This window comes from Struthio camelus, chromosome 1, assembly GCF_040807025.1.
Source record: "Struthio camelus isolate bStrCam1 chromosome 1, bStrCam1.hap1, whole genome shotgun sequence".
Classification (NCBI taxonomy): Eukaryota; Metazoa; Chordata; class Aves; order Struthioniformes; family Struthionidae; genus Struthio; species Struthio camelus.
Window position 1 is genome coordinate 54,359,534 of NC_090942.1, and position 12,338 is coordinate 54,371,871.

General features: G+C 40.5%; 1 protein-coding gene across 8 annotated transcripts in view; it reads left to right on the plus strand.

Annotated features, from left to right (window-relative positions):
- ANO4 (anoctamin 4) overlaps nt 1-12,338 on the plus strand; it is a 228,358-nt gene that overhangs the window by 211,446 nt on the left and 4,574 nt on the right. For all 8 annotated transcript variants that reach the window (XM_068938779.1, XM_068938789.1, XM_068938844.1 and 5 more), the window contains 4 exons: nt 822-974; nt 2,655-2,802; nt 6,245-6,364; nt 9,102-9,207. In XM_068938779.1, the coding sequence (XP_068794880.1) occupies nt 822-974; nt 2,655-2,802; nt 6,245-6,364; nt 9,102-9,207 (527 nt within the window). The remainder of the gene's footprint in view (nt 1-821; nt 975-2,654; nt 2,803-6,244; nt 6,365-9,101; nt 9,208-12,338) is intronic.

The window sequence follows — 12,338 nt, forward strand, 5'->3', positions numbered from 1 at the left end:
ATAGACAACCTCGTTGCTCCTGGTTTGCTAACCTTGCATTTATGAAACACTTCTGATTCCGGCTTTGTGGGCAAGGTTGTTTTCTAAATTGCCGCCCACCTCTCTGCCTGTATACATTTCTGAATAACTTTGCTGTTTTTGTTCAAGGAAGTTCCCTTGGGCTTTTATTTTTCAACTGTGTGGCACAGAGCTGAATGCTTGTTTATGATTAAAATGTGCCATTATTTACTACCTCACATCTGCAAATTAGCTTGCTGCTAAAAGACATTGCTTAATTCGGGGAAGAGAGAAGGGTAAATGATATAAGAAATGTTAAAGAACGAGAACTTTTGCCTTAGGTGACTGATCTGCATACGTCATGAACAGTGTTTTCTCCCTTGCATAATTCTTTTGAAATTAAGGGGAAATTAAGGGACAGTCTGGGAACCCCCCTTTAGAACCTTGCATAAATGGTTTCAAACAGCTGCCCACCTGTACTGCAAAACGGCGTGTGTTTAGCCCTAATCGTTGCAGTTACTGAGAGATCCCAGTTGATGCTGGAGTAAAAATGTTCACTCTCTTGGAGTGAACCTCTTTGGAGGTCTGTTAACCTCCAAACTTCTCTCCAAGTTACAAAATCTGGATGTCACGCTCTGTCTAGAGTACAGATGTACATTTTTTTTCTCCTCCTGGCTCTGAAAAAAACTGCAGTACAAGAGCCCCTAGGCTATTGTATAGCACAGCACAACGGGAAATGTTTGTCCCTGTGTGATACTTTGGTATCTTATACCTTGGGATAAAATCTCAACAGTTATATTATGATCTTTCCTTTTCTTTCCTAGTTCTTCAGTTTGGGTTCACAACCATTTTTGTGGCAGCTTTTCCACTGGCACCACTTCTAGCCTTACTTAACAATATTATTGAAATTCGGCTTGATGCATACAAATTCGTTACGCAGTGGAGGAGACCTTTAGCTTCAAGAGCCAAAGACATAGGTGAGCTCTGTGTGTGTGTGTGCGTGTGTGTGTGTGTGCGTGTGTGTGTGTGTGTGTGCCCACATGCACGTGTGTGTGTTGTTTTTAAGGCAAAGCACTGACCACTTCAAGCAAGAGTGAATTAAGTAATTTTCAGTCTTCTCCCCCGTTACCAAAGCACAGTTTTGATTGTTCAAAAAACTTAAAATATCTAATGCCAATCTATTTTGGCAATTAAGAGTTTATATTGAAAAAATGTCTTTTAAGGAATTCCTGGGTCACTTATCAACTAAGATGTTTTAATGAAGTGATCAGGGTTCTCTGCAGGTTTTTTCTTGTAGCAGACACCTTGTGTGAACACATGCAGCTGCTCAGTTTGAATATAATAACCAGACAGAGCAGCTGAAACATGAAAACCAAATTAGAACAGCTGCCATTCTGTAACAGTCCTGTGTGTTCTCTGTGCGCCCTGGCCAAAAACAAGCTCCCCTGTGACTCAGGGGCTATGTCCACTAGGTCTCTGGGTGGGTGAGACAGGGAGGGTCTAAATTCCAAGAGACAATTTGCTCTCAATGAGGCACACCTCCATTGCTAAACATAGGGCTCGCATAGCTTTGAGGTCACCCGGCCACACGCTGCTGCAAGGGCTCTCTGAACATGTTTTGACCATAAACCTCCTCCATCCTTGCAGTGTGCAAAAGCTGAACGCTTCTAGAAGGATTCTATAAAACCAACTCATCTGCCCAATGCTCATTCCCTGGTGTCTTTGGAGGGATAAACAGGATACATAGCTGCCCTTCTGCATTGCAGAAAGTATCGTATTTCGCCCACACCATAGAATAGCAGAAACTCAGGCTTTCTGCTCTCAAGAGTTGTATACAACATACCTAAAATCTGTGTCTGAGTAAAGCCTTGTAAGTGAACAAAGTGGACCTAAAGGGCATTTAGGTACAGGCATGGACTTCAACCAGCACACAACATGCACTGCAGACATAATTTCTGGAAAGAGAGTTGCATAATTTAAAAGCGCAGGGAAATAGATTTTTTCCAGCCAGATTCAGGTATGCTTTCTCACAATGCGTTACACCTTACTTTAGTCCCTGTTCAGCAAATTTTTAGGGACAGCATGATGTCTCATTCAAATCAATGGGTGCATCTAACCTGGCTTTGGTGGGATTCTCAGTGTTGGTCCCCATCACCAGAGTCACTGTGTGTCCATACTGCAGTTCAGATTGGGCCGAAAAGCCCAGGTCATGCCTAGGGTCTCAGTGTGCCATTGTACATGTACATCATTTGTATGCCATGAATGTTTGGATGCAGACAGGCACAGGCTGCACACAAGGCCTCTGCAAACTCAGGCAGACTGTGAATTACATATACTCAAGGCTGATCTGGCAGACCCTCCTCCAAGGCTGGACAGGAGGCTTACAGCTTTTCTTAAAACTACCCACGTGGTTAAGTGGTTTGGTTAAGGCAAGGCCTCCATGAGCACTTTTGGTGGCTTCAGCCCTTTGGTGGGAGTAGAAATCTGGTCCATTGGGGTCCTTCAGTTTAACATGAAAGATTATTTTTACTCCGTAACTCTCTAATAGAAGCTGTATAAAAAGCCTGGGGGTGGGACAACTGCTTCAGATTGTGCAGTATTTGAAGTATTTTTGTCCTTGTTTTTCCTGGAGCTAACGTACTCTCTTTATCGGACAGGAATTTGGTATGGGATTCTGGAAGGCATTGGAATTCTCTCTGTTATCACAAATGCATTTGTTATAGCTGTGACGTCCGACTTTATCCCTCGACTCGTTTATGCTTACAAATACGGACCTTGTGCAGGCCAAGGAGAAGCTGGACAAAAGTAGGCTTTTCTCTAGGAAAAATATTGTGCATGAAACTCCCTGCCTCCTTGAATAGATATAGCAGTACTGTCTGTGTATGCACGGATTCTGCTAACCAAAATGTATTGCTTGTGCTTAGGTAACAGATACTAGCCACAGGTATTGATGCTTTGCATATTCCTAGTATGGGTTTCTGGGTAACTATAATTTATTACATTAATTCAAGAAGAACGTGGCAGAGCCGTTATAGAGATTCGGTGTATGTAATAGCATGCTATTTTCCTAATTGATGCACAAACTGCACTTCCCAGCTGGTGTACCTAGATATAGCCCTCTTTTAGTGATGAGGAAATGCTAATATTTATCAGATATGGATTTAGTCAACATTTTAAACTTATTCACTAAGCTTTTTTTCCTGATGTAGTATTCAGTATGTATTACTTCAAAAAGTAGTGTCTATTGAGAAGAAGCAATTCCCAACTAATAAATCAAGATATAGTGACTGAACAGAGTAACCTGATTTTCTTCTAAAACTAGAGTCCCTTAGATTAAATCTTTCAGGAGACATTTGTGAACTGAATCCCTGCTGCCTAAGTGGATTTTCTCTCAATATTGGTAAAAACTGAGGTTACGTTAGGGCGTGCACACCTGCCAGCAAGTATGAGTATAGCTGCTAAATGGCAGCTTGTAAAATTTGGTCTGTTGGGCTGGTGGGAGGGTCATTGAATCCAGCCAAACACAAACGGGGGCAGTTTGCAACCATCTCCTAGCCGCTCGGTTAGTAAGGACCCTACTGTTAAAAGAAACAGTAGACAGAGCGCTTACATTTTGCTATTAGACATATGGCAGATTGATTTTTTTTTTCCTCTGCTACAGAAAGTGGGATCTGCTGTTGCAACTTTTTAGCCATCTTTTGGCTGTCACTACTATTTAATCATACTGATGGAAGAAAAGCAGCTGGTGTGGCAGTTCCTGATTATCAGAGCTGCTTACTTGCTGTCCTAAGAGGAGTCTGGCATTTCAGTAGGTGACAGGGGGAAACATTCCATTTATTTTCATGAAGAGTTAAAGTCTGTTCACTGGTAAAATGTTTGGTCCAGGGCCAATCATTCCTGAGCATGTGCCTCCCCTTGTGGCATTATGAATTTCCGTAGGACACTGAGTAACTGTCAGCGATTTTCCTGCGCTATTGATTTTCTGAAGGCCACTGAGAATTTTTCACTGTGTATGATAAAAAATGCTTTTAGAAATTTTTTTTTTTTAAAGGAAGTGAATACGATTCACTGACTTTCAAACTAGTTCTGCATAGGGGAAGTAGCTTGGCTCAAGGAGGAAGCTCTGAACTTGTCATCTTAGAAACCTCTTGTACAGTGTTTTCACATCTTGATGCTTTTCTAAGTGAGCTTCTCAGATAAAATCATCAGATAATAATCCTCTGAAGGAGACAGCTTGGATAAATACTTTTTTTGTCAGCATTCCGGATATTGTTATTAATAAGTGCTGTTACAAAAGTAGGAAGGTATTCAAAAATCCACAGGAATATTGAATTTTCTTAAATTTAGGAGTCAAGAGTATCTGTCACTAAATAACTTAAATGAGCAAGGTGACTGCTTCTCTCAAAAAACATCTGTAGGTATTAGACCCATATGGTACACACTGATACTATAAAAATCTTGTAATTAAATTAAGTTCCAAATCCAGTCTATATGGGGATTTTGAGTCAAAGCTAGATGGCATTTAAACATAATTTCTCAAGGAATGTAAAATTCAAAGTTAAAAAAAAATATATATATATATTGCTGTACAGAAAATCCCATAATGGAGAACCATTCAGTTTCAGCTTTATGAACACATCTGGCCCCACAATTAGAAATAATAACATAGTTTTGAACTGTATGATTTGGTAGTGCTGGATTATAATGATAGCAGTATAAGGCCATGTCTAACATATCAAACCAAAATAGATTTTTAAGGATCTACTTAGATCACCCAAGACTGTTGGTGCCCCCAGCAGCAGTTCTTGGCAGGACATAATTGGTTTGCAAGCTCTCCTTTAAAGTGATTTTCAGCCCTGGGTTGCGTGACCCAGAATGCTTCTAAGCTCATCTTAGATACTTGTCCAAATACCCGTAGGATGGCTGTTGGAATCAAAGCTTTATTTGAGAGGTTTTGATTCAATGAACGTATGCGAATCACTTTCTGTTGCAGTCTTAAACAGATCATTTTCCAGTCCCCGTTGGTCAGAATTACCTGGTAAAACCCTACGAACAGGGTTATTTAGGAGCTATCTTCGTGGGAGCTAAATCTGTTCATTGATTACAGCTTTTTGAGAGCATTAGCTGGGTTTTGTGCAGTACTTATTGTTTCAGTTCTAATACAGCACTCGCAGACAGAGTATGCGGTATATCATGAGGAATAGTTCTGTGAATAGTTTAGGTTATATTTGATCCTTTTCTGTGTTTGCAAATATGTTTAGGTAGCCTTTTGATTAGCTCAGTTCAGCATAAGTGTTAGGAGAACAAAAATAGGTTCGTTCCCTCCTTCTTTCTTCCTGTCTCAAAATCTAGCAACTTTGTGTAATTCCATGGATGTCCTTTGAGTTTTAGATTTGAAGATGGTTTGGGTCAACCACATCAAGAACAGTGGGACATGAAGAACAGTGGGGCAACACTAAAAATGGATGGCCATGATGGTGTTGCGGCTGGTTATTCTGGGTTTTGGTAGCAGCAGTTGGTTTTTTTCCAGCTGACTAAAGAATTTAAAGCTTTCTCAGTCCCACTGCTCTGCGCAACGCTGAACAGTGTGCCTAGACTTACCCACACTTGGGCAGTGCAGAGTGAACAGCACAGCGCTCTTGCCATGTGTTCCCTCAACTTCATTAACACTGAATTTGAGCCTGTTAGCCAGCAGCCCTTTGTCAGGCAATATACATTTGCTCAGTATTCTCCAAACCTATGTCTCTGAATGCTCAGCCACACTGTAATCTTTCAGTACTGAGTTCCTCTGATTAACTGGACATTTTGGAGGAAAAAAAAAAAAAAAAAGTCTAGTAAGTCCAGTTATTTCCCTAAGCTGTTTTAAGTGTTTTAAGCCTTTCCATTTAATTTAATGTCCTTTTGTGCTTGTATTATGAGAGTAACAGCGTAAGTATTCTAATTCTCTTCCTAGTGCCACTCATTATTTTCTCTGCCTCTACTGTGTCAGCTTTTAATAATCTCTTTTCTAAGGTAGCCAGTGTCTTCGCTATTTCTTCTCCCATAAAAGTCTGCCATTGCTTCACTTTTATTGTCCGTCTGACCCACTTCAGCATTTCTATTATATTGCTTCAATATCCCTTTCAAATATTAATAAGCGTCAGAGATAGCTGCAGATTTTGTGAAACCCAGAGAATATCCTCCTGGGCACAGTAGTTAATGGAAAAACCTTGCTGTGTCCTGACTACAGGACTTTTTTCTTCTCTAGGTGTATGGTTGGCTACGTTAATGCCAGTTTATCTGTATTTCTGGTGTCTGACTTTGAAAACCGTTCAGAGCCAACATCAAATGGAAGTGAATTCTCTGGTTCACCATTAAAATATTGCAGGTAAGCATCTCATTAAAACACCTCTCTGCTTTTAAGGCACTGCAAGGGAGAAGTATTACGATAAATTTTGGGTTGGCACTGGTTTTCAGAACTTAAAAAAAAGTAACAGAAAAAATAAAAGTGTAGTATTCAAGAACACACTGATGGTACTGTGTGAATGTTATTTGCAGGACTCCTTCCTTACGTGGAAGAGAAGCTGAAAAGTGGGTATCTTGCAGGTGTTCCTGATGCAGGATTTGAATGATGTCAGGGGTTGAATCATACACAAGAATCATGGAAAAAGTATGATACCAAAAGGCTAATAATAGGTAACTTTGGTTCCTTATGTACCAATGAGATGAAAATGTAATCAGGTTACAGTGTAACACATACACAACGAAGCCAAATTAAGGTTGCATAGGAGTGACCACATTGGATCATTTCACAGGTCTGTCTGGCCTAAACAGCGTCTCTCCTAAGCTTAGTTTAGAAAACCTTAAGTCTAGCATTTCTTAACTGCTGAATGGTTAATATGTTTATATTATTGCTTGTGGGTGTCACTATTAGCAACAATCATACACTTCTGGTTTGAACCAGAATAAAATGAGCAGTTGATCATCCTTGTGTCTTTGTTCTTAGTCTGCAGATTGGAGAAATAGCAGTTTGGGACTAGCCTGTAATGAGAGATTTGCAACTGGTTAATATTAATGGTCCAGAGAATTAAGCATCTACATACAGATCTTAAATGGGGTTTCAGTCAAAAATACCAAATGATAAATATAGTGGCTATTTTTTAATTGCAATATTGCTTTACTAGCATGAGTCCTGGTGCCTGCAGGTCCCCAGTATTTTTCATTATGAAAAATTAAAATAACCTTTCATGAGGGTCTAAAGAAATAAAATAATACTTTAGTCCTTACAGAAGAAGTCACCAATTCTTTGTAATGTGGTGGCATTTTTATTAATAATAAAAAATTGAAGTTGTATAGACTAGTGAGCTGGTGGGAGGTGATGACATTACTACTTTCATTTAAGTAAGTAACTGATATTGTGAGACTCTGTTGCACCTTATCTTCCAGAAAAAAGAACCTCATGTTGGCTCCATAGATAACATTTTCTGTGGAACAGAACTGCTAAGGAGAATACTTCATTCCAGACTGTTTGCCATAGCACTTTTTGAGAAAGTTTTGGATTCTGATCACGCTCCTCCCACTCCTCCTCCTGTGTAATTCCTTTCTTTCCCAACTTCAGGCATGAGCTTGCTGCTGCTTAAAGCCAGTGGTAGAAATCCCATCAATAAATGAAAAAATTGTCCCCTCAGTATCTCATACACGGAAGACTATTAAAATTGATGCGATAAATCTCTAGAAGATGAATCTGTTCTTTGGGGGTACACTGAACTGTCTGTATACCTACCCTTGATAGAAGATGTCTTACTTTCTCTAACTGAGTTTATCAGCTACTTAACCCATCCGAATTCTGCTAAAATGTCAGTCATTTTAATTGCACTTTAAGCCAGATATTGATAAGGATGGAAGGAAATATTATGTCCTACTTTGTAACAGGAAGGGCAGTCTATCTGAGCAAAAATGCGACCATATTCAGTTAACTTTTGCTTGTATGCAATGCAGATGTTCCTGTACTGTTCTGGTTGTTTATAAAGGTTTTCTGCATTTCTTCATGTGTAGTGCTTGGTTCCTAACAAATACAAAAATATGAGGTACTCTGCTGAATTGGGACCTGGTCCAAGGGCATAAGTTATGAAAAGTCCTAAACTTTGAAGTCAGCATGCTGACTGCACAGGGGAAGATCATCTCAGTTTTAAGAATTTGCACTAGAGATATTGCAATTTAAGAAAAAAATGTTGCTGACTAGAATCCCAAGATACAGTTTATTTTATTTTGTATAGCACCCTCTGCAATCTAAGAAGGTGAGCCGTCAGGGAGAAATGTAGATTGTCTCTCATAAAGATGAAATTGCTATTTCATTCTTTCAGTCATCTGAGTTTTCTCTGGTTTCTTAAAACTGACTTAGAGATCAAGCTTAAGTGTATTATTTACTGTGGCATTTTCAATATCGTTTATAATGAGTTTTATGTCCCATGAAGGAAATAGATTAATTTTCCACAATATTATTTTGGAATTGCAACATTGTCAATAGAAATGGGCTCCAGAATGGGCAAATTTTCATGATTTGTTAATGCAGTTTTGGAGTTTTCCTGGATCTAGCTTTCCCAATAGACATCTCTTATTACTTTTTTGAGACCTGAAGTCTTTAAAGAACCATTCTGTGAGCCAGGGCACTAGATCACTTTCTTACACAGGCTTTGCCCTGTTGGGATATCAAGAGGAGCAGTTCTGGCTCCGTTAAAGTCAGAATCATTTCCTCCAGGCTTCAGGTGCCTGGAGGCTTCCAGGCCAGAGACTTCATAAGAGCTACTTATGCTTTATTCCAGAGATGGTCCAAAGGCCAGATGGAGCCCATGGGCTTTAGGAATGTGTTTGGGTGCTCTAAAATGTGACCCAAGTGGAGGTGATCAGAAGATTTGCTTCAAAAACATGCTCGTGATCTAAGATAAAACACTAACGTACGCACAGCCTAAGAAGCAAGCAGGAGTTTTGGTGACTTGTACAGTCTGAATGGAGATCATTTTGATGCCCAAAAGGCACTGATAAACAGCAACGGGGTTTTGGCTTGGTCTTGCTCCTAAGTAGCAGGCTAGGATCTTGCTAACTATCATACTCTGCTTGTCTTTCAGGTACAGAGACTACCGAGACCCTCCTCACTCCCCTGTGCCCTATGGTTACACACTGCAATTCTGGCATGTCTTAGCAGCACGGTTGGCTTTCATTATTGTATTCGAGGTCAGTGGCCACTCAGCTGGCAAATGTATTTGTTTCTCTGCTGTAACAAAAACAACAAAATGAAACAAATTTCCATTTCAAGCTTTGTCACTGGGCTGATCTGTGGTGGTAGGTGTTGAGCTTTTCCTGTTAGTTTCTGACATTTATAGATAAGTGGTTTGTATTCCCTGTTCTGTTTTCTGAACAGTCACAGGTATTTTGATTTTAACTAAAAGGTGAACGCAGCACTTTGAAAAATATAATGATGACATGCAAATAGGGGAAATAAATGAAGTTTTTATTTACTTTCTGAGTTTTATTCATTCATATCCAATCTAGGCTGGGAGGTTGTATGCTGACTAGTGAGTGAGTAAGGGATGAAAGAATATGAGAAGAAAGGATGAAATCTCAACAGTTTAAAAATGAAGATAGTTTAAGTTACAGTGTTTAAACATTTGGGTTTTTTTCTCTATTCTTACTACCATTCATTTCCAGAGACTGATTAACATCACAAAGATAATAATAAAAATTCAATACCTTTGCCAGTGTTCCGAGTGTTAGTACTCACTGTTAGTATCTCAGAAATCTTTAAGACAAGCCAGAGACAAGCCAGCTTCACATGACTCTCATTTCAATGGTAATTCAGAAAAAGAGAGAGGGGAGGGAGGAAAAATAAACTGAGATCATTCACACAACAAAATGTAGCTCTTGAGGCCTGAATTTCAGATGCTTGAAAATCCACATTTCCTGTCAGAAATCAGGTGCTCAGCATTTCTCCAGCATGAGCAGTTTGAAATGCCTTGTGTACCATGCAGAAGCCAAACAGGGAACAAACAATTTTTTAAACTCTTCGCTCAGTCCTCCTCTCTGAAGTCATAGCAACAGGGCTTCCAACATAGATATAGAAGTTATAATCATCATAAATCGTTGGCATACTCTTTATGAGCACATATTGTGTTTTTGACTCACATTACTGTGTAAATTCATTCTGACCTGGGCTTTCAAAACACCTCCTTCAATCACAGAACAGAAGCATCTGAGTAAGAGGGAAGTGAGGAGCAAACATTTTCTAGATTATTTCTTGCCTATGACTATCTTGGCAGCTCAGCTGAAGCCCAGGGTCTTCAGTGAACTCCCCCAATCTCAGCCCTTCCCAGACCAGGGAGGAGTATGGCATTGCAGCCTGGGATCTCTCCTTCCTCCGCGCTAGGCTAACTCATTAGAAGCTGGTCCTATGGAGCCTGACTCTTCACTGATCTCTGCCACACTCAGGGAAACAGGAGAAAGAAAGAATGATTTATCTGATAGAGGCCTGCGGGGCTTGATCTCATCTTTGTTTCCTGAGTTGTCAGTGCTGAGAGCCAGGGTATTCCTCTCCAAGTAGGACTACAGGAAAGACCTCAGTAGGTCGATGCCAAACGGGGCTCCAACACAGAGCCTTTGTCAACCTAGGGAGTTTTAAGCTTGGAGAGAGCCTGGCTTTTTGAAACGTATGGGCAGCTGGCATAAAGGCAGCATGGAACAGGGATAAAGATAACTGAGGGAACAAAAATCAACCCTGCTGAAGTCTCACTGCCTAGCCAAATTTGCGACCTCTTATGAAATAGTTTTTTGATTATGGCCAGTGCTTACACAAGAGAATTGTCTTTCCTTTGCCCCAACCAAAGCCATAGGCTAACTCAAAGCTATCTGCCTCAACAGGGGCCATTCTGTTGATTGGCGCTGCAGACAGTCTCCTTAACTGTATCTCTGAAATCATGCAGAGGTGTACAGAGCACTTGCTTCAGGTTAGGGCAGTGGCTGGTCCTCTCCCTCCTCCAGCTATGAAATAGCTTTGCAGTTCAGCTGAAAGAACCCTTGAGCATATTGTAGTATTGCTTTTATAAAGCAGTTCTTGCCGTTACCAGGGGGATATTCATAAATAGGAGGGAAAATAGTTCACATATTCCGTCTGATGGAGGAGGCACCCCAAGGAAGCCAGTTTCTAACAATATGTGGTCCATGTTATCCTAACAGCCTTTGAAGCCTGTACTCCTCTCTGCCTTATCCCTCAGTGCTGCACCCTGTCTGAATGTTAAGTTATTCACCCATGCAGGCATCGGGTGCAGGACACAGTGTGCTGCATGGTGTTAGGTCAGGTGTCAGAATCAGCTCAGCTTCATTAATATAGTGCTCTGCTCAGGTGACTTACTGTGCTGACCATATGGTGAGTGGCAGAGTGCCATGCTAATGTGCTAGGTTGCTTCTGAGGCTGCTTCTAAGCAGCTATCTTGGTGGCTTTTGCCTAACTCTATCTTCCCTAGGCATTAGGGGGTGTCTGCTTGAGTCTTCCTTTTGCTCTTCTGCAAACAGGTAGCAGGGCAGGGAAAAGTGGAAAACCATGCCTGGGATGACACAACCTGAGTTGTGTGTCCTGTGTGACCAAACTGAGAAGTGTGTCATGAAAACATTCAGCAACAGCAACAGGAGGGTGCAGAATGGCCAGTGCTTTTTAGGGCTGCTAGACCTTGGACTTGAGTAACATGAATGGAGCAAAGGAAAAAAGAAGAGACAGGAAAAGCATGGAGAGTCCTCAGGTGATTGCTGATTTGGAAGATTTGGACGTAAATGTAATTGCAGCAGAAATCATGCCTATCTTTCTCTACAGAGAAGACTAATGAATGTTTTGTGGGTGCTACAGCAATTACAGTAGAAGATTTCCCTAAGAGATAAGTAATTCAAGGTAGTTCACAAGTTAAAAGACTAGCTCGGCTCAGAAACCCTCAGACACTGCGCAACGTGGGCATAGTTATTTTGGCCTGGTTCAGAAACAAAGGTATTTCCTATCACTTTTAAAGGAATTATTTGTCCAGGCTAAACTGAGCATTCAGTGACAATGCTAAGACTGAAGAAACTTTTGTCTTTTTTTTTTTTTTTGATTTAGCAGAAGAACAGCAATTTAGACTTTGCTTCTTCTCTCTCATGAGGGCAGAATGCGTAGGAAAATGTGTTATGTTTTCTCTTCAGTCGCTTTCTCAAAGGAAGGGTTTGGGTTGGAGAAGAAAGAATGCCTTTATTTCTCCAATTTGGAATGAGTCTTCTTGCTGAGATGGAGGATGTTTCTCCATTCACTCTCAAGTGGAGCGAGTAAATCTTCAAGCAGCATCTTTGAT